This window comes from Ursus maritimus, unplaced genomic scaffold, assembly GCF_017311325.1.
Source record: "Ursus maritimus isolate PB19 unplaced genomic scaffold, ASM1731132v1 scaffold_17, whole genome shotgun sequence".
Classification (NCBI taxonomy): Eukaryota; Metazoa; Chordata; class Mammalia; order Carnivora; family Ursidae; genus Ursus; species Ursus maritimus.
Window position 1 is genome coordinate 39,856,318 of NW_024424119.1, and position 22,815 is coordinate 39,879,132.

At 42.7% G+C, this 22,815-nt stretch overlaps 1 protein-coding gene across 3 annotated transcripts in view; it reads left to right on the forward strand.

Annotated features, from left to right (window-relative positions):
- Positions 1 to 22,815, forward strand: part of SNX30 (sorting nexin family member 30) — a 107,175-nt gene that overhangs the window by 40,773 nt on the left and 43,587 nt on the right. For all 3 annotated transcript variants that reach the window (XM_040631738.1, XM_040631737.1, XM_040631739.1), the window contains exons 2-3: positions 7,204 to 7,395; positions 16,286 to 16,396. In XM_040631738.1, the coding sequence (XP_040487672.1) occupies positions 7,204 to 7,395; positions 16,286 to 16,396 (303 nt within the window). The remainder of the gene's footprint in view (positions 1 to 7,203; positions 7,396 to 16,285; positions 16,397 to 22,815) is intronic.

Consider the following 22,815-nt stretch of genomic DNA (forward strand, 5'->3'; position numbering starts at 1 on the left):
GTGTTTGAATAAAACAGAACTTCGTGATATTCAGTGGCACTCAGCTGTGCAACCATGGGGCTTAGCTTACCTTTTAGTAAAAGTTCTCTGACAACAGTCCTGTGGTTATTTATTTAGATTTTCTACCTCAACTAAATTTCATTTTGTCTATGTATTTTCCTAGAAAGGCGTTTATCTCATATAGACTTATAAGTTTATTGGCATAGTTATTCATAGCATATCCTTATAATTTATAATCATACATAGAGGTAAAGTTTAAATAGTTATTGCCTACTCCCCTCCCTCTGCCCCTTCTGTATTAATCAGGTTTCCTAAGTTGTTTTATCTAGCTTATCTTTTAGAAGGCTTGTAATTTTTACTCCTTTATGTTTTCAATTTATACTTTAACTTTTTTATTCCTTTTTCCAGTTTTGACTTTTTTTTTTTTTTAAATGGGAGCACAAAGTAGATGTGGTCTAAAGTGTTCTATTTCATGGGCTAAATCTTTTTCAAATACATATATTTATCTACTCTTGAGGACTGTGCTACTTTCTTTGTATTTTGGTCTTGAGTCTGAATGATGAGTTAACATAGGCTGGGTATATTTTTAGGTTTTCTTTTGTCTGACGAGGTAATGCAGGCCTGCCATTTGCCTCCTATGAGAGCAAGTGAATTATTGGATCCCCTCTGTTTCTCCATGATGTTAGAATTGTCTTCTTGGATCTTAGATTGAGTTGAGTAATCATTTGACAGATGAGTTGAGTGATTTGTCAGTGGGGAAAAGTCAGAAGGAAGAAAGCCAGGGTCCTGGTTAGTTGCTCTAGAAATTTGGCTTCATTTCTCTCTGTGTCTGGATCCAGCATAGCCTGGCTTCCTTCTTGTTTCGGGTGTTCTCCCCATCTCAGTAGGGCCTAGCTCCTTCAGTTTGCTGTCTTGTCTGGCTTGTGCTTGGTGTGGACCCCCCCAAGGCAACTGACTAGCTGCCTTCACGTTCCTCTGACCTTTGTCTTGCATTTGCATCTCCACCCTTCACAGAGAGAGGAAGCCCTGTGGCCAGGCCTCCCTCTACTGGTGGTCCTCACATGGCCTGTTTGCCTGTGTGTGGCATCCCCTTGCGCACAGCAGCCAGCCACTCTGGTGGTCCTTCTCTGCCCCACTGTTGGCCCTTCACACTCCCCACCCCCCAGAAGATTGCACTTTCAAATTAGAGTGTACGTGAGGGCTTCAGGGCATTCTCTACTTCTTTGGTAACCTTGATAACCTTAAGTGACCTAAGGGACATGGGTTAAAAGATACCTCCTAGTTCTTTCCTCACTTGTGTCCCAGTTAGATACAGTTGGAAACCTTTGGGAATTTTGGCATTTGGATGGCATGCTTGCTGGTTTCCAGTCTGGTCTGATTCCAGTCACTGCTTTGCTTTTTCTTTTTTCCCCTCTGCTGCTCTTTCTTTTCCATTCTCTGGGTTGTTAAGTTAGTATCTGGAGAATGGAAAGAGGGAGAAAGCAAAGGTGTGTGTGCCCAGCTCATGGAGTTTATCTAGGAGTCTAGATTTGTATGTTTAAATGAGTGTGTAACATTCCTATTAATGTAAACACAATCCTTTCCTGGTTATTGAGCCCTTGGGATTTTTCCAGGGTTCATTCTGTGTTCTTTGTTCTGTTATGAGCATCTTTGAACAGAACATTTTTGGGATTTTCCCTTTGAATGTATTCTCTAAAGTGGGCTTAAATTCAACATTACAACAAAGTCAACAATCGAGAGTGTTCTGTTCAGTTTGTGTAGGACATACTCATTCTTCAAGCACCTCCTGTGTGCTTGACAGGAGGGGGGAATGGAGACAAGTCAGGTACAGTGTGGGCCTTCTCCCCTTCAGGATAAGGATGTGTCAAGCTCTTCTGAAACTAGATTATCGTGTTGCCCACATTCCTCTAATAGTATCAAAAAGAGTTAGAGTATTTAAGCATGACTTTTTTTTTTAAAGGTTTTATTAGTCACCAGGTGCTCATCACAAGTGCCCTCCTTAATCCCCATCACCTATTTCACCCATTCCCTGCCCACCTCCCCTCTGGTAACCATCAGTTTGTTCTCTGCAGTTAAGAGTCTGTTTCCTGATTTGTGTCTTTTTTTTCCTCCTAAGCATGACTTTTAAAAAATTAAGTCCATATTGGCTCACACTTTCTTTTCATAAGCCATATGTATAATGTAAAATAGAGTTTTGCCAATGACTTATGTTAATTTAATAATCTATCTCATGGCTGGCTGACTACAACGTAGGCCTTATAACTGAAATTCTTTCAACCAGAGGGGTTTCTGAGACAGCTTGTGTATGTATTTCTCTTCCTAGGTAGACAGGGGTAGAGGGGGAGAAGAAATTCACTTATAACTCAAACCTGCATAAGTGAGAATTGGTATTTTGGAACAAGGAGAAGTTTTCATTTATTTATCAGCTGTGTAGTTGCAATTTTCACAAGGGGTACTGTAGCTACAGTAAAATCATTAAGGAAAGTGTATTTGAGGCACCAACTCTGACTCTTGATACAATTTTTATTTTCAGCAGCATTTATTAAGTGTCTGTTGTGAACCCAGCCCCATAGTCTCTTGGGGGGTGCAAGAGTACTTGCAGACAAGTTGATTTCACTTTTTTTTTTTTTTTAGTATGTTAATAGTGGTGTAGCACCCACTCTGTTCCAGGCACTGTTCCAATTGCTTCCATATACTAACTCACTCAATCCCATTATACCCATTTCATAAATGAGGAAACTAGGGCATGGAGAGATTAAGAAACTTGCTGAAGTCACACGGCTTGTAAATAGTGGAACTGGGCTTCAGAACTGCCTAGTCATTGCTAGGCTCCCTTTCCTTGTCATTCAACAGATATTTATTGAGTACCTTCTATTGGCAAGGGATTGAGTTGGATCATTTCTAAGACTCATTCATTCATCAGGTACTTATTGAGTACCTACTATGTGCCAGAGCATAGAGGAGTGAATAAGACAATGTCTCTGCTCTTTTCAGACAATCAGTCAATACATAATAAGTTGTCAGATAGTGATATCTGTGACTAACATAAAGCCAGGGAAGGGGCTGGAAAGTGATAGGAGGGGTGCAGGGATATTTTTAGATTTTGTGGCTGAGAAGGCCTCTCTGAGTTGGTATCATCTGAGCAGAAACTGGTTTGAAGAGAGGAGCCAGCCGCACGGGAACGTGAGGACAGAGGAGTGATCCAGGTAGAGTAGGCAGCGAATACGGAAGCCCTGAGGGCTAAAGGAGCCAAGACCTGTGCATCTGGAGCGGGAGAAGCTAGGGGGGAACGTCAAGGATGAGGTCAGGGAGAATGATGAGGTCCCATTGGTCCTTACGGGTTGTGGGAGGGAATTTGGATTTCATTCTGAATGCGATTGGATGTTTTGGAGAGTTTTGAGCAGGAGAGTGACATGCTTTGATTTTTCAAAGGGCTCTCTGGCTGCAGGGTGGAAGCCTGACTATAGGGTAGTGAAAATGAAACAGGAGGCTTTTGTGTTGAGCCAAGGATTCTCTCACGTCTTGCATTCTGTGATTCCTGCTGGTCAGAAAGGTGCTGCCATTCCACAGAGCCTGCTCTCGAACTTAGGTCTCTCAGCATAGCACGCCTGCTGCTAGAGGACTCTGACCTCTGTCCTTTTCCTCCTAAGATTTTCATATTTTCCTTCCACATTTACTTCTCATGGAAACCGTATCTTGAGGGGGAGTCATTGGGGCATAACTTGTAGTAAGACCCTAAGGGAAATGTTAGCTTTCCTTGATTGGTGTTAAAAACAGAAACTTCATATTTTCCCAGAAGGATTTATGGCCAGAGAATGGGGCATTGTTGGGTTGGAAAAAGCCACACAGAAGACATTCAGCTTAATAAGAACCTTGAACTCGGAACTAGAAACCTGGGTTCCGCTCTTAGCATAGCGATGACTAGCTTCCCTTGGACGCGATACGTGACCTTTTGGAGGCTGCCTCCTTCTCTGTAGAGACGGTATCTTGTCTTGCCAACCTGACAAGGCTGCCCAGAGCTGCGGTGAAGTAAGAACGTGGAAGCACTGTGTACACACGTGCCATGGCAAGCCCAGCTGGCGGGGTCCAGTTTTAGGGAATCGTAGACATTTCTAGTTCATTGGCTATTCGTATGCACTTACATAATAGCCCGGGAAATACCTAATGGTCAGGGTGCGAGAGTTTCCCTGGTCACACCGTCCCAGGAGGAAGGACTCTTCGTGTGACAAGATCTGTTTGACTGACTCTCCCCTCCCCTCCCCCACCCCCATGAACTGACTTGAGAACAAGTTAACTTCCCGCTGTCCGGCCGAGACATCTCAGACCTTTGTGTGAGCTGTTTTTGGAAAGTTATTGGCAGCGGTCCCCAGAGCAAAGGTCAGGCGAGTTGGCTTGGAGTCACCGGGAGACCTGCAAACAGACAGACAGACAGCCACGCGCACGACACACACACAGGTGAACAGGGCACAGTCGGCTGTCAGGGACTCGTGGTGTTTGTGGATGTTACCTATAAATAAATGATTAAAACCGTGAAAACTGCTTCAGTGGAAATATCTTCAAAGTGGATTGAGAAGATGGACTAATCCTGTCAGGGGGCAGATCAAGGAAGGATTCCAAGAGGAGGGGGCATTTGAGCAGATTCCAGTGAGGTACTCGGAGACCACCTCATAAAAAAGAGGGGTTGCTTTGCAAGCAAAGGTGAGGGGTAGGAAACAGCATGGTGGGTTCTGGAACTGATGCCATGAGAAACAAGACTGGTAAGATCCTTCTAGGCCAGACGGTGGAAGGCTGCTGTCAGAGCCTGTTTTGGCTTATCTGACTAAAGGTTTTGAGTTCTTTCTTTCTCTTGTGCAATGTTCAGCCATCAGTAGAGCCGATCTGGGGCCCCATGTGCTAGTGTTGATGAAATGTAACCAAGGGTGGACCCCTGCAATGCCTAGCATGGCCTTGCCTGAGGTCAGTGAAACGAGGGAGGCACAGTGGTTATCAGAGTTCCAGAGAAGATGTCCTTTCGGATCCCCAGACACTGGGGTATGGACGGTGCACGCCCTGTGGTGTGTGTCTGCTGACAGAGCAGTCAGATCAGCTGGTCGCTGCTGCTGCTTGACTCTGCAGGCCTGTCCACACCGAGAGCAGCTGCCATGGGGTTTGACAAGCCCCCGGGCTGAGGAGGAGTGGAGAGTGGGGTCTATTCCCACAAGTATCTTCTGTGAAAACGGTATCCGTTCAGTAGTTACAAAAATATTTTTGGCATTGCGTAAATATGCATGTGATTAAATTCTCTACAGTCCGTAGAAATGGAGACAAAGGAAGGTGGCTTATCTGCTTACTTTCCATCATCCCCTGAGTTGGGTGACATTGCCCTTGACTCCAGACCATACTTCCCTCTGCCTTGTCACAGCCCTCTTCCCAGATGTCCCGTGATTGGCTGGAGCTCGTGGATGTGACTGCTAGGTTGACCTCTCGTTTCCTCTGTGTTCTCTTATCTGGGGGCTAAGTCAAATCCAACCTACATACGAGAAGAAAGAATTCAGGGAAGGCATCGCCCCACCCTCAGCCTGTGACCTGATGACCAACAGGTGAAGGATGTTTCCAAGGTCTTTTCCATGGTGTCATGTCACTTTCTTGCCTTATTTCTGTCTTTGCCTCCTGATGAATCTCTGGGGACGTTCAGATGCTTTCACATCTGCTAGACAGAGCCTTGTCTGTTATTAAACCTAAACACCAAGAAAGGTAAGACCGCACCTTTTTGGATATTGTAGGAACATAACTTAATCAAGGGCGCTCCTCCTAAGGCCTAAAGAGGAAGAGTCCATAATTTTAAAATGTTTCTTTCTCTTTCTTTTCTGGCATTTGTACACCTCCCCCCCTTTTAAAGCTTTTATAAAATTGTGGATAGATTTACACATAGACAAACGTGTCATGAACCTGCAAGTCCCAGCTTCAACAGTTATCAACTCTGGGGCATATCTCGTATCATCTATATCCCCGTCTACCTACACTTCATTATTTTGAAGCAAATACCACACATCCTATCATTTCATCCATGCATATTTTAGCATATATTCCTAAGAGATGAAGGCTTTGTAAAATCATAATATTTCTATTATCATGCCTGATAATTCCTTGATATCTGCAAATAACTGATCAATATTCACATTTCCCCGAATATTGCAGAATCTGCTAACACTTTGTTTTAATCAGGATCCACTGCGATTGTTGCTCAGTCTCTAAATTGCTTCGCGTCTCTAGGTGCTCCTCTGTCTTTTTTTTTCTCCCCTCCTTGCAGTTCATTTATTGAAGAAACTGGGTCTTTGGATCTCTTTAATTTCACACAGTGTGGGTTTCTGTTGATGGCATCTTTATACTATGGTTTGACACCTCCCTCACTCCTCTGTATTTTCTATAAACCGATGTTGTGTCTAGAGATTCGTTCAGGATTCAGATGCAATTTTTTGGCAAGTACCCTCTTTAGGCATCGGCGCAAACTTCCTTTTGGAGGGTATACTGTTCACTTGTCTCTTTGTGATGGTTGATTGAGTTTTTAAATGTGCCAAGTATTTAAGACGGTTCAGATCTGTTCCTGTTTACCTGGGCCCAGGTGGTGGTCTTGAGAAAGGGGGAGAAAGAGAATGCGCTTGTGGGGTGCTCATGGCGTTCTCTGTCCATGTCTGACTGGGGGAGGGGGCGCTGTTCCGTTCTCTGCCCCTGGGCTGGGTGCTTCCGGACGCTGCTCCAGTGCTTGCTGGAAGATGAGCAGCATGAATTTGGCGTAGAGCACTCCCATGGTTTGTTTCCCTCTGTCCCAGAAGACCTGTTCGCTTAAGAAACACTTAGTAGGGGCGCCTGGGTGGCACAGCGGTTAAGCGTCTGCCTTCGGCTCAGGGCGTGATCCCGGCGTTCCGGGATCGAGCCCCACATCAGGCTCCTCCACTATGAGCCTGCTTCTTCCTCTCCCACTCCCCCTGCTTGTGTTCCCTCTCTCGCTGGCTGTCTCTATCCCTGTCGAATAAATAAATAAAATCTTTAAAAAAAAAAAAAAAAAGAAACACTTAGTAAGTGGAGGCTCAGTGTCTTCGAACGTTCACTTTTGTAGGTAGAGGTGTTTCTTGGTTTGGCTACGTGAGCCGAGCCACTTCTGCTGATGTTCTCCAGAGAACGTGTTTTCGTTTTAATTGTAAGGTGACTCTTTTCCTCTTTCAGGATCTCATTTTGCCCAACGGTGGTACTCCGGCAGGTACTTCCAGTCCCGCTTCTTCATCCTCCCTTCTCAACAGACTTCAGCTGGATGATGACATCGATGGTGAGACCAGAGATCTCTTTGTCACAGTTGACGATCCCAAGAAGCATGTCTGCACGATGGAGACCTACATCACGTATAGAATCACCACCAAAGTAGGTCCCTTCATTATCTTCTGCCCCCGTGGAGTGGTCTGGGTGAGCCGGAGACCTACCATCATGATGCCTGCCTCCCTTTCTCCCTCTCTTTGTAGGACTCTGTTCACCTTCCTTCCAATGGTGGGTGTGGCTTTTTGAGAGAATGGATGTTTTCAGATTAAAAGGATTCTATGTGAATTTTTTACTTTAAAATGAAGGAGAAATTGTGACTATAGTCCTTCAAATAAAACATTTATTTTTTTTAGATTTTATTTTTATTTATTTGACAGCAAGAGAGGGAACACAAGCAGGGGGAGTGGGAGAGGAAGAAGCAGGCTCATAGCAGAGGAGCCCGTTGTGGGGCTCGATCCCAGGACCCCGGGATCACGCCCTGAGCGAAAGGCAGACGTTTAACGATTAAGCCACCCAGGTGCCCCTCAAATAAAACATTTAATCCCTCTCCTTTCACTTATTTTTGGTCATGATACTATTTAACATGTTAGTATCATATTACTATTGAAATTGATGAATCATTGTATCATCCTAAATCTCTGGTGAGACCGTGATTGTAATTTGGCATAATTGGAATGGATCACAGGGGGAGGGGTGTAAGAGAAGGATGGGAATGAAGACTGATTGCCTTTCTGTTCTGTGCCATGTGGGTGGTCAGCAGGGGGCTGAGATTGACACAGTGACCCTCAAAGGTAGATCTTGTAGGTATAATTTTAGAGATGAGGATATTGAAGAAAAAAATTAAAGGATCATGGATACAAAGTTGGTAACCAGGATTCTAACTTGAATTTTTATGACTGTCAAGTCCACATTTTTATTTTCAAGCCCATACTCTTTAACCTAATTCCACTTACAAAAGAATAACTTTAATGTGTCATTTTTTACTCTTGAAAATTATTTATTAAATTATTAAATTATATTATTAAAACAGCACTACAATTTTAGGTTTTGAGCAGGGTTTCTCATCCTTGGCAGCAATGACTTTTTGGACTGAATAGTTCTTTGTTGTAGGGGGGTGTCCCCTACATTGTAGGGTGTTTACCAGCACCCCCTGCCTCTGTCCCCTAGATGCCAATAGTACCCTCCCCCAACCCTCAGTGGAGACAACCAAAATTGTCTCCAGACATTGCCAAGTATTCCCTGGGGAACAGCGTTACTCCTGGTCGAGAGTCACTGATCCGGAGGAAGAGCAAAAATATTTATACTATTAGGAGAAAATATACATGATCACTTTATATATATTAATATATATGTATACTTCTAACTTGTGTTACTTGATTACCAATTTATTGTAAAAGGATATGTTAAAAAAGAAACCCAAAATGGAGTTGCTTGCCCCCCACTACAGCAAACCAAGAATTATAGTTTCAACCTATCCTAGGAGTCATAACTTTATATTTTTGAATAAAGTGTTTTATTCAGGAAACCGTCCTGTTTGTTGGTACTCTCCTCCACCACAAGCCACGTGATGAAGCAGGGTTTACAGATATTTGTAGAAGTTTTAATAGTTTGAGAGCACCTTTGTGGAGGGTATTAAGAGAAACATTTATGATCATCTGTCTCTTCTGTGCCTTTTCTCTTTTTCATTATCGAAGATAACATTTTTTACTATGAAAATTTTAGTAGGTTCTGTACTTGTCTAAATTCTTTGGAGGGAAAAAGCAGAGAATAAAATACACTCGAATTCTGTCTCTTCATCTTTTATTGGATGACAATGCTATATTTTAAAAATTATGCAAGTATTATAAATACATTATTGCGAACAATCAAGTAAACGATGATACAGACCAAATATAAGCCTTCCTTAGCCCTCCTCACTTACGTTGTTCTTGCCAAAAACAACCGTTGCTAAAATTTGGTCGTTTCCATTCTTTTTTTGTATTTACATATGCACATATATAGTTAAAATATATGTAATTCAGATTTCACTATAATATTGTTTTCTAACCTTCCCCTCTACAGTATTTTTGAAGGCTTTTCCATGTTCGAATGAATAGAGAGCTTAGTTTTTCGATCTCTGCCCAATTATTTATGCAGTGATTATGCAGTATCTTTTCTCTGTGGACATGTAAGCCTTTCTCAGGTATTTCTTTGATATTCCTTCCCTGTCCTTTCTGCACCTGGTTCACATTTGAAAACTTGTCTATGTACGTGTGCACACGCACGTGCACGCACACAGTCTCCCCCCATCCCCCTGGCCCCAGGGTGCCTGCTGCTTCCCAGGCGTGGCTAGGCCCTTAAATGTATGTTAGATCCTCAGAGGTCCTAGGTTGATATATGTATTCCCATGAATTCTTTCCACTCCACGCCCCCCCGCCCCCAGGCTCAACTTATTTTTTACGCTGTAGTCAGCGAAATGCAAAACCTGTTTTTCTTGAATTTATGCTCTAAACAGCTGAAGGACAAGGTGACTGCCTAGCTGGCACAGCAGTGCTTGCCTGCCTACACATTTTGCCCCCCTGCTTGACTCCTCTGCCCTGCAGTCGACCTCCCCCACCTCCTGCAATGCTAGTCCTGCAGGACCTCTGTTACCAGAGTCACAAGCTGACGCACACGGTCTGCTGTGCCTCTTCTCTTTCCTTCCTTCCTCATTCTTTTCCCTCGGTGTTCTTATTTCGGTCCCTTCTTCCTGGGGTTGATATTTTCTAAGTCAGAACTCTTCCAACTTCCAGTTCCCCGTGTTCCCTTGACTGTGACGCCACCACCCCTTGGTGAGCTCGTTGCAGAATTAAGTTTTACTTCTTACTGTCAATTCTATCTCAAACCAGAGTCCTTTTCTTTTCCCGTGGCAGGTAGCGACACCAGGTTTAATATCTTGGAACCTTCTTTCTGAACGTTGCATTAAAGCATAGCTACATACACAGGAATGCAGGGTCTCACACACTGATCTTGCCCTGGGACCTCCACTTCTGCTGTGGTTCTCAAGCAAGGTTAATGGTCACAGGACGAGGTTGTACAAATACTTTATTACCTGGAGCTTTGACTCTCCTTCCTAATTCAGATTTCTGATGACCAAAGCTGGACAAAGTACAGAGCTGCTTTTGCCTGAGCTAAAATGAACCTACGGCTGAGAGCCAACGTAGGCAAAGCAATGTACTCAAATCTAAGTCACGGGTCCCTTTCCTCTCCAATGGTGGGAAGCCAGGCCGGCCTTCTCAGGGCAAGTGGATCCTGGCTCTTTTCTCTGCAGGCTCCTAGAAAGTATCATCATCAGAATAGCTAATTACTGAGCACTTAACCATGTGCTTGTACTTTTTGGTCATAGAAAACCTTTTCTTTTATATAAGTAATATATGCTTATTGTAGAGAAACTAGAAAACTCAAGGAAGCTAAAACAGTAAAATAAAAGAACACCAATGAGCTCACCAGCCAGAAATAGTCAGTTATAAATTTCTGAACTATTTATGTCCATTTACAAAAATGAGCATTTTGCACACTGCCCATTCACTTCATGTGTTGGGCACCTTTCTGTACTAGTAAATGCCAGCAAGCACACCTTTATGTTATCATTTCTTTTTTTTTTTTTTGAAGATTTATTTATTTGAGAGAGAGTGCGAGAGAGCGGGGGGTGGGGAGGGGCAGAGGGAGAGAGAGAACCTCAAGCAGACTCCCTACTGAGCGCAGCAGAGTCTGACCGTGCTATCGTTTTCTAAGACTGCAACAGTGTTCTGCTATATGGACGAGCCATCAACTTATTTTGTGGTGAGTCCTTTAAATATATTGCCAGTTAATCCACACTCAATGAGGGAGGTACTGGTGGTGGTTTTCTTTGCGGATGAGGAAACTGAGACACAGACCTACTAAGAAAGTTACTCCAAGACACACAACTGGTAAGTGGCGGAGCTAGAACTCGAATCCAGCTCTGTGGCGGTGCTTCCAACAAGGCATGATTTTCAAGAGAGGGATGGCTCTGCCCCACTCCCCCCAGCTCTCTCTGCTCGGTCTGCTACCTGGCCTTTAGGAGCCGTCTTCCTCCTGTCTCTTACCCCATCGCCTTAGTAATCCCAAGTGTTCCGCCCCAACTAGCTCCCCTTTTTAGATGCCTCCGTGGTCCACAGAGGCTAGACACCACTCAGAGGCCAAGGTTGCATTAGGATGACAAAGCGAGCTTTTAGATTTGATGACAAGAGGGTTATGGATGACTGGTGGGCGCACTCTCCCTGGGGTGGTGGGCAGAAGCCAGTGTGCTGTGGGGTTTGAGTGAGTGAGAAGGAGGACAAGACCTGTGTGTTGGTGGTTTGGCAGTGAAGAGAGAACTGGAGCTGGAGGAAGTGTGGATTTGGGCTGGAGGGGGGACTTGTTTGGTTTGAAGGATGGACGGGACTTGTGTGAGGGCGCAGCGGCCGACGTTGCTAGAGAAGGAGACACGAAGGTGAGAGTGGAGAGCAGGATGGAAGCCACCGCCGAGCAGGGGCGAGGAGAGCAGCCTGAGCAGAGGTGGAGGGAGCAGTGGCCTCCGATGGGGGAGGTGTACTTCTTCCATTGTTTCTAGTGGAAGCGGGAAGTTTTTGTTTTGCTTTGTTTTGTTCTTTGTGGCGGGAAGTTGAGGGTTCTGTGCTTCTAGCGGCAGTTTTCTCTAGGAATAGACGACGAAGTCTCTGCGAAGCGCTCCTGGGAGGTTTCGAAGTAAGGCGGGGAGGGTTCCACAACTTTACAGGCTTTGCATCAACCGACGTGGGAGGCAGTTGACGGAGGAAGTACGAGAAGACCGCCGGGCAGTGTGGAGGCTTTTAGTGTGTTTGCCCGCGTTGTCTTTCCTCCGGGAGTGACACAGCCGCTGTGCTACAGCAGGAAGCGCACGGTGGCACTTTTTCCAGTCGGGTGGACAGTAGGGAAGGGACGTTGAGGATAGTGGCAAAGAAGAGGCGGAAGTCATGGGTTATGGAATTGATGCCGAATAAGGAAGGGGGTGAAGATAGGAGTGGACAAGAACGCCGCGAACTGTAGGTCCCAAGAGGCTGGAAAACCAGGGGTCTTGGGCAGTGGACGGGTCTGAAATACGGGAGGCGCTGGTTGGAGAGAGGGAGGTCTGACTTTCTGCCCGATGACAGTCTGAGGGGAGGCAATGGGAGTGGAAGGAGAAGCTGCTGGCCCAGAGGTGGGTGTCGTGGGTGCGAACACACAGATCTCGAGGGCACCCAGGTCATGGAGGGGCTTTGGAGAGGAAGCCCCTTTGGCACTAGAATCCTCTGGGAATCAGGAACAGGATGGGGTGTCAGTAGATGACAGGTGTGAGAGGGACAGAGATGTAGGTATCTTGACGGCATGAGCCTCGAAAGGGTTTACACAGGGCCGTGGAGCAGTGGAGGTGAGGAGCAGTGCGGAGCGAGGGGGAGAGCAACAGCAACTCTTGGTCTTGGAGGGCCCGGGGCAGAGCGGGTGAGATGTGGGAAAACAAGCAGCTTTCCACCTGCTGGGCCAGCAGGGAGGCTGTAGTCTCTGGGGAGAGCCGGTGTTCAGACTCTGAACAGCTGGGAGAACTACAGGAGTTTATAACGTACGGAGTGGGTGTTCTAGAAGACTTGGTGTGAAGCTCAGACATAGGGAGCCCCGAGGAGCATGAGAAGAGACCAGAAGCCTCTCTGGTCATTACTCTCGGGTATTCTCTTCGGATAGCAGTGCTTTGAAGCAGAATGAGATTAGCTGGCTAATATCTGACAAGGGAAGAGGAGGTCCCTTTGCGGGGAAGGGGGCAATCACCCAGACTTCATAGGGTCCAGTTGTGGCCTGGACAGATGGCACTTCTGAGGAAGACCAGACCTCTCCAGAGTGAACTGGCTGTACATTTGAGATTGAATGGGAATTCTCTGGAAGGGCTGCAGGCCGCAGTCGCTAGGCGCATCAGCTCCTGGGGAGTAAGAGTTCCTCTGTGATTAAGGTGAGGCCCAATGGACAGGTGCTCTGCAGGATGATTGATTGCCCTGTGGCTCTGTGCTAGGTCTTTGAAAGTGTTGAATTTACCAAAGAATAAAAATTAAATTTTTTTTTTAAATCGGCAGGGGTGCCTGGATAGTCATGGGATGGTGGCAAAATGAATATTCTTCGTACAGCTCTTGTGCTCAGTTACCTATTTGTAGATCTGACTTTAGGTGTGTACCCATGACCTTGTGATCTTCTGGGGCATTCTGGATTATGGATCGTGGTGTGGAAGGACCCAGAACAAAGCAGTGTAGTGCTTGTCCCTGATTATGGAATTGTGGGTGTATACTTCTCTCTTTTTATTGTTATTAGAAAATAGAGCTTTGCTTTATTTTCCTTGCTCAGTTAGACCCTAAATTTCACAGAGGAAAAATTTACTACAGACTCATAGTTGGCATTTTATTGGACTGCATATTTTATGAGTACTGTGAGTCTTATAACTGACTGGATTTCTCTCCAGAAGTTCACAGTAATGTCTGTGGCCCATTTTTAGCAAGTGCACAGAATTCTACAGTGAGTGTCTCTTGCTAGCCTCATTCCTGGCTCTACTTTTTCTGTCTGTCCTTGTTTTTTCTTGATCTTTCTCACCTACTTCTAATTTATGTCATTTAATCATATTTCATGTATCTCTGTATCTTTTCTAGAACAATTTGTGGTGGAAGTAAGTAAAACAAATATTGGGTCAGAGAGTGTGTGCATCCTTCTGCTTCATGATGATTTTTTTCTTATTGCTTTCCAGCGCATCAAACAAATTGTTATTTAATCCATTATGTCCATAAAAGAACTTTTAAAAAATAAACATGTTTAATGTGTGACTATGAAAGTATTAGAATGGTAGAAAATTTGAAAATAAGGATGAGTATGAAGAGGACAGTTCTCATGAGTTCTAGATCTTTCCTAACTTTTTATATCCACATTTTTAACACTAATGAAATCATAATGTGTGTGCAATTAATTTCTAGTCTTGCTGTTTTCTCTTAAAAGTATATCGAAGTGTATTTGTTATTAGATGTCTCATGGGGTGCCTGGGTGACTCAGTTGGCTAAGCGTCTGCTTTCAGCTCAGGCGTCTCTTTCCTGAAGTTTTAAAATAAGTATGTCTAACCTGAATAAGTGGAAGGGGAGCAAGAGCCAGTTTCCCCAAAGTAAATTGTTTACAGCAGAAAGAAAACTTGTGTTTAATCATACTGTTCTTTGTAGTTACCAAATATTGATTTCCAAGTTAGGAATGTTACATAAACTATAATTCATGAAATGGATTTGCAAAAGCGTAATAAAGAGAAGTGATCAGTTGATATCATGTAACATTTGGGAAGGCAAAATGTAGAGCCCTCCGTCAGTACATTTACAATGAAAATGAGTTGCATTCGTCACACATCAAAGTTGACCTTTCGTGGGCGCCTCATCTTGACAGGTCCTCAGAGCCTGTTGGGAGGCTCTGTGCGGTTTTGAAGGATGTCCCTTCCAACCCTCTTCTTGCTGTTGAGAAAACCTAGGCTCCAGGAGGCTTAGTGTCTCAGGAATCTGGTAGGTGCTAGGACTGCCCACACACAGGCTTCTTCTCACCCAGCCTCGGGAGGGGTGCCCTTCAAATTGACATCACCCTTATGCACGAAAATTCATCAGCAGTGATTTGTTCTTTGAATTTAAGCATTCTTCTCCCCCCCCAATTCTATAGTGCTAATTCCTTTGGGGAGTCATCTAATAAATCACAAATACTTAGGTTGAATGAATTTCCTCACCTGTTCCCACTCGTACCCTCTGTCATAGGGGAAGGTTGTGTGCATGGGACTTTGAAAACAGGAGAAGAGATTGAGGAAGAGTTAACTGAGGCTCAGTCTAAGACGGAGTCCTTTAACTTCAAAATTTTGTTCAGACTGTGTGAGCATGGGTTTTGGGGAGGATGAAATCATAATTTTTAATGCCAGAGGTGTTCACAGCTTTTTCTTTGATGGATGACTCTTGTTTATATGTTTTTAAGATTTTCTTGGTGTCATGGATTAAAATGGACTTTTGTCCTGAAAGAATAAATTTATAAAATGTAGCTTGAACCATTTTTATTTTGACCTTTCATTTCCGAGAGTTATGACTGTCATATAGTCTGTACCCTTATAGGGAGAAATAGTTTAGCTGAGACACAATTTTAGTTTGGGCAAATTAAATGTGTAAAAATCTTGTTTTGGCATAAATTAATTTCATTTTATTTAACATTGGTTTTCATTATCAAAGTGCTGCAATCACATTTCAGAAAACTTAAATTCAAGAAAAGGGATGACTGATGTAAAACATTAAATGCTTAAAAAAATGGGAGGAAAAAAGAAAAAGGATGAGATTAATATTTTCCTGTAATACAATGACATGTTGGTGTTATTTCCTTCTAGATTTTTTTTTCTTATCACTTGAAATACAATATAGTGCCAAGGTTATGGATCTGGCAGAATATGGCGGACGAGGCAAATCCTTTTCTGTGTTCATCCCGTCTGGCCGGCTCCTCAGTGAGCAGGTGTTCTCTTAACTCTTTTTGCTTGTCTCCCCTCTGCCTATTGGTAAAGCTTGTCAGCATATGTAGCAGAAGGTGGAGACTTAATTTCTTTTAAAAGATACATGGATTGGCATTCAGTAGCAATATCCTCAGTGGAATTATCCTGCTAAAAGAAATCCTCAAAGGTAAGCCTGGAGGAAATGAATCAAATGTTTCTAAACACATTCTGAGGGGTAGTTGAATTCCATTTCCTAAGGGTAGAAAAAAAAAAACCCTCAACATTTCCATTCTAGATCCTTGACTTTTGAACTGGGCCCTGGGGGCCTGGACTCATCATTTTATGTTGGTAATTGATGCGTTTTGGCTGGCGTTCTGGTGGAAGGAAAGTGTGTTCTTGTCCAGCGTGGTTACTCAAAGAAAGCTTTTTTCCTTCCTTTCTGCCAAGATATGCTACTATTCCCTTATGCTCATTTTGTTCCATTCTTCTTATTTGCAGAGTACACGGGTGGAGTTTGACCTTCCAGAATATTCTGTCCGTCGAAGGTACCAGGATTTTGACTGGCTGAGGAACAAACTGGAGGAATCCCAGCCCACTCATCTCATTCCCGTAGGTACTAAGTCATTGCAACTTTTTCCTCTTTTCCTGCATCGTCTTTTCTGAGAATGTTCACTCAACTCTCACCCCTAAATTCAGGGCAGAGTCTGCCTGACATCTTATACCACGTTTTCCCATCACATGTATGTAAGACATTCTCATGGATACTGTCTAATCTATTTCACCCTTGAGGTTTTGGTTTCTGGTTTGCTGTCATCATGCTGGTTTCTTCAGTGGCGTGGGGGTAGGTTTTCACTTTCATTATGACAATTTTTTTGAGGAATGGAGAGTCCTAATTCCTATTTGCTGCCTCTTTAAAGACTGTCTGTTTCACCCTTCTAGACACTGTTCTTGAGGTTTGGGTGGCTGCCACCAGGTGAAGAACGATGCCTCGCATTACAACTGGCTGGGCTTTCTTTAGACACGGGTAATTCGGGGCACAGGAATCTTGTACACAACCCACTCAACCCCAGTTTTTCACTTAAAAAACCAAAAGGCACCTAACTCCATTTCTTGAAGCAGCATAATATTTGTCTATTGCTTATATCTACGCATTTAAAAAAACAGAACTAGAACAAATAAAATTTAAAAGACTACTTACACCAACATACATATTGAATGCTTTTCTGACTACTTTTTTTTTCCCCCAGTAGAAATAATAACCATTTAGACCCCAGATGTTTCTTTGGGCTTTGGGGGCATTGGTGCAACTTAGGTCATAAAACTCTTCAGAGGGCTTTATCTTTCAGTAAAAACCTTGGTTGAATAACTTCTTAGCACTTGTCAATCTTCGTGTTACGAATGCTTCTTCCGGTGCTTTTCTCCCACGGTTGAAAGAGGCTGCATATATTGTGGTAGAGATGATGGGACTTGCCTGGGACCACATCCTTTCTCAGGGGAAGAAACTCATCTTTAAACAGTAGGAACTGCTCCTTAAAATAGGATCGTAATTTGGCGAAATTGGCAGCTAGTGAATTTTTTTTTAAATAGACTTTTTATTTGAGAACAGTTTTAGATTTCCAGAATTACTGTGACGATGGTGCAGTGAATTCTCATATACCCCACACCTGGTTTTGCTTGACATTTTACATTAGTGTGGCGCATTTGTCACAGTTAATGAGCCAGTAATGATGACTTATGATTGACTAAAAGTCCTTTATTCACATTTCCTCAGTTTCGCCTAATGTCCTTTTCCTGTTTGAGGAGCCCATCTAGGATGTCACCTTCCGTGTCTCCTTGGTTGTGATAGTTTCTCAGCCTTTCCTTGTTTTCAGTGACTGACAGTTTTGAGGCGTACTCGTCAGGCATTTTGTAGAATGTCTCTCAGTTGAGATTTGTCTGATGTTTTTCTCATGATTATATTGGGGTCACATGTTTTGGGAGGAAAAGTGCCATTCTCATCCCGTCATACGAATGGTACATACTGTCAACAGTATTTATCACTGTTGAGGTTAACCCAGATCACCTTATTTGATATAGTTCTTGTCGGGTTTCTCCACTGTACAGTTACTCTTTTTTCTCTCTCCTGTTCCATGCTGTACTGTTTGGAAAGAAGTTTTTCTTTATACTTAGCTCGCACTGTGCATAAGTGGGAATTATGCCCCACCTGCTGGCAGCTAGTGTCTTTGAAGTTTGTTCGACAGCGACACCTGCTGGTCATACTCATGCGTGGACCCTGAAGTCAGAACGGAAAGGGGATGAGAGTCTTCAGAATGTCGGGGAATGATCCAGGGTATTTTTAAGTATGGTTTCCCATGGTCAGGGTAGAAGCAGTGAGTAGGAGGGTATTCGAGAAGCAAGTGGAGACGTAAATTTATTCAATAAATTCTTGGTACAGGTCTGGGGTGGAGAGAGATTTAACATAGGAAAGCATCTCTAACTCAAATACGAAAGTCAAACTGGAAACACACTCTTTTTTTTCCTCTTTAGAAGTTATTCTGCCGCAACTTGGCTAGGAAGTGTCTGTCTGTTATTAAGCATTGACTCTGTGTTAGTCTTAATATATATTAGGCCTGGTGAGTACTGTTGGGGAGGTCAGGGGTCATAAGATGGACAACAGACCCCTGCCTGGAAAGTTTATTTTCAGGTGGAGACCTAGTAGACATGCAACCTAATTATTGTTTATATTTTCATTTCTTTATTTAAAAAAACAGCTTTATTCAGATATAATTCATTCACCATACAGTTTGCCCGTTTACAATATACAAGTCAAGGGCTTTTCGTATATTTGGTATCAGTATTTAGTGTATTAGTATATACTATTTCAGTATATATACTTAGTATATAAGTATTTTAATATATTTAGTATATAGAGTTGTGCGACCATCAGCACAATCAATTTTAGAGCCTTTTCTCACCCCCAAAAGAAACCTCCCACTCCTTGTTGCTTCCAAACCTTCTATCTTTTCCAGCGCTTAGCAACCACTAATCTTTCTGTCTCTATAAATTTGCCTATTCTGGACATTTCATATAAAGTAGAGTCCTACACTATATGGTCTTTTGTGACTGGATTTTTTTTTTTCACTTGGCATAATGTGTTCAGGGTTAATCTATGTTGTGGCACTTGTCAGTACTTTCATTTTTCTTGTTAAATAATATTACATTGTATGCATATACCCTTTTTTGGTCTGTCTGCTCACATTTAATGGGTGTTTGAGTTGTTTTCACCTATTGGCTCTTAGGAGTAGTGTGACTGTGAGCATCTGCGTGCAAATTTTTGTGTTGGTCGTATGTTCTCATTTTCTCGAGGCGTCTCATTGACAGATCACATGTAACTGTTTATTTAACCTTGTGAGAAACTGCCAGGCTGTTTTCCAAAGTGGCTGCATCATTTTACCTTCCCACTGGCGGGTACGAGGGTTCCAGTTTCTCCACATCTTTACCAACACTGTGATTATCTGCCTCTCTGATTATAACCATCCCAGTGGGTGTGAGGTGGTATCTCATTGTGGGTTCGATTTGCATTTCCCTGACAGCTAATGATGTTGAACATTTTCTTATGTGCTTGTTGGCCGTCTGTCATCTTCCTTGGAGAAATATCTCTTCAGATCCTTTACACTGGGTTGTCTTCTTGTTATTAGCTCTTTATGTAATCTAAATGCAAATCCCTCACTAGAGATACAACTTGCAAAAAATCTTCTCCAGTTAGTGAGTTGTCTCATTACTTTCTTGATACCATCTCTTGGAAGTACAAAGGTTTTTAATTTTGATGAAGTCCAATTTATCTTTTTTTTTTTTTCCTTTTCATTGCTTGTACTTAAAGGTGTCCTATTTAAGAAATCATCACCTAGTCCTCGGTCATGAAGATTTACACCTGTGTTTTCTTCTAAAAAAATTGGTTTTTTTTAACATTTTGTTTTCACGTAATCTCTACACCCAACATGGGGCTTGAACTCATGACCCCGAGATTAAGACTCGCTCGCTCCACCGACTGAACCAGCCAGGTGCCCCTCTTCTAAAATTTTAATACAGTTTTAGCCCACACATTTCAGCCTTTCATCCATTTTGACTTCATTTTTGAACAGTAAGTTTTCCCTTCTTTAACCAGTGAGGCTCAATGTCTTCCCCTGAACTTACTGGACATTGGCATTTCTTTTATGACTTACCTCTTCATTTTCTTTGTTTTGTTTTGTAAAAACAACATATCTGCAAAGGAAGTTGACCTTTATCTTTTATATTTAAATCAGGCATTTGTTCTGATGTGAGATGGGAGGACCATACTTTTTTCAGCTGGAGAGTTGTTCCAGAACCACTTATGAGTAATCAATCATCTTTACCATCTTGTGTGCATCAGACCGAATCCTGCGTTAGACTCGTGTGTCCCTGGACTGCTCCTGAACTTTGGTTCATTGGTCTTTCTAATCTGGTGCCCCTTCTACACGATTCAAATGACTGTAACTTCAGAGAACATTTCAACATCTGGTTGTACAGGTCCCCATCTCCGTCTCCACCTGCCAATATATTTTGTTTCCAGAGCTTTTCTAGCTGTTGGCACGTTTTATTTTCCAGGATGAACTTTAGAGTCTTTTGAATTAGTTGGAAAATTTGGGAGAATGAGTTCCCGTTTTGTTTTGTTTGTTTTTTGCCAACTCAAGTCAGCTATGGTTAAAAATGTGTGAGGATTTCAGCTTCTGCTGCTCGTGTTAGGAGTGTGGAGATAAAGTGCCCCTTTCACCTGGGCTTCATTGGAACCATGTGAAGTCGCAGGTGAAGAGCCAGCCAGACTGTGGTTCCGGGAAGGGACCCACATTCGTTCATTTTCCTCTCCCCATTGGAGAGGCCTCTCCCCATCCTGAGGCCTGTTTCCAGCCCCTGTGGCTCTACACTTGGCAGCTTCTGGGGCCGTGCTGGGGAAACCCAGCCCCTTACTTCCTCAGCCAACCTTTCCTTTGCCTGAATAGAATCACAAGATGGTCAATATTGCTTGACTTTTCTCTCAGTTCAGTCTTTTCTGTTTTATACCTTTAGCAGATTCTGGCCTGTTTGATATTTTCTGTGTGCTGCAGCATATTTTTTTAATATTGTTTCATTGCTGTGTAATTTGAAAAGCAGAAATGCTCATTTGTTCTTTTTTTTTTTAATGATTTTTAATTATATTATGTTAGTCACCATACAGAACATCCCCGGTTTCTGATGTAAAGCTCGATGATTCATTAGTTGCGTATAACACCCAGTGCACCACGCAGTACGTGCCCTCCTTACTCCCCATCACCGGCCTATCCCATTCCCCCACCCCCCTCCCCTCTGAGGCCCTCAGTTTGTTTCTCATAGTCCATAGTCTCTCATGTTTCATTCCCCCTTCTGATTACCCCCCCTTTCTTTATCCCTTTCTTCCCCTACTGATCATTCTAGTTCTTATGTTCCGTAGATGAGAGAAATCATATGATAATTGTCTTTCTCTGCTTGACTTACTTCACTTAGCAAGAAATGCTCATTTGTTCTTAAAATGCCGTCTCACAACTAGAAGTGTGCTGGATGTGTGTACTTGTCATCTCATAATGACAACTCACTTCGTCATCAAGTAGTGGGAGCCACAAGGAACTCTTCATTATGATGTGGTTTTTGTTTTGTTTTGATTTTTCATTTATTTTTTGGCCCAGAGTTTGGTTTTAATACTACTTCTTTTGCTGGGGCCACACCTTGTTACAACAATAGATACGTTTCGTGATTTGATGGGCACAGGTAGAATTTGGAAATGAATCACATACATTTATTAAACTCTTTAGTGTTTAATTGCACTTGGAAATTTACCGTTTGCCTCAGTTTTTGTGAAGGAAGCTTTGTTGGAAGGATGCATTTGTATTTATTATACCCAGTTTGTTTTGGGTAGTGGTAAACTCATTTGGAATTAATAAGAAATTTGTAATGCAACAGCTGTTTTTCTTAATAGGAAATAATCAGTAAAAACTCTTAACTTCATTTCTAGTTGGTTCCTCCTTTTTTTGTACTGTTGAGAAAAGCATAGGCGTGCTTTTAGCTTACCCAGTGGGTAGGTTAATAAGTAGTTGAACATTTGTTGAATCTTCAAGTACTTTGAATTAAACCGGGCTTAACGGTGGTTTTTATGGAGAGAAGGTTTTTAATCTTAATGCTCTCTTATTATTTTTTCTTAGGAGCAATGTTTTCTGTTTGTTTGATAAGGTTAGGAAAAATAGCTTTCTGTCATGTAGTGGGTGTGTTGCTGAATATTTGTTTAATTGCAGTTTGCAATTAATTGCAAATTAATATTTGTTGAAGAGGCAATTTAAATGCTGACAAGAGGAAGTTGGATCATTTCAAAATTGAGCAATTGAAATCTTTGTGCAGATTTCACACTCCAAAATAGTAGCTCTCCATGACAATCTACAGGAAGTATGCTTTTGTTTCACAGATTATAAGATCTTTCTTATAAACTATTATGAAATACAATACATATGAAAGTGCTTTACCAAAGTATCAAGTTTACAAAAACAGAAGTATTTTATAAGGTTAAACCTTGACATATTTAATAGGTTACTGTAATGCTTTACAAATAGGATTTTTTTAAATAAATTTTTTAAAGATTTGATTCATTTATTTGAGAGAGAGAGTGAACAAGAGAGAGAGAACACAAGTGGGTGGGGGCAGAGGGAGAGGGAGAAGCAGACTCTCTGCTGAGGAGCCAGATGTGGGGCTCCATCCCGGGACTCTAGGATCATGACCTGAGCCAAAGGCAGATGCCTAACTGACTGAGCCACCCAGGTGCCCTGCAAATAGGATTTTCTGTAGGTTCCAACATGCACATGCATATACGTAGTCATGCGTTAAAAAAATGTTTCCGTTATGGAAAATGTCAGAGGTACCAAAGTAGAGTGATTCAGTGCAATGAACCCCCTCATGTACTCACCGCCGAGTTCAACGTTTATCCCCTATGGCCCATCTTGTTTTATCTCTATCCTATCCACTTCCTCACC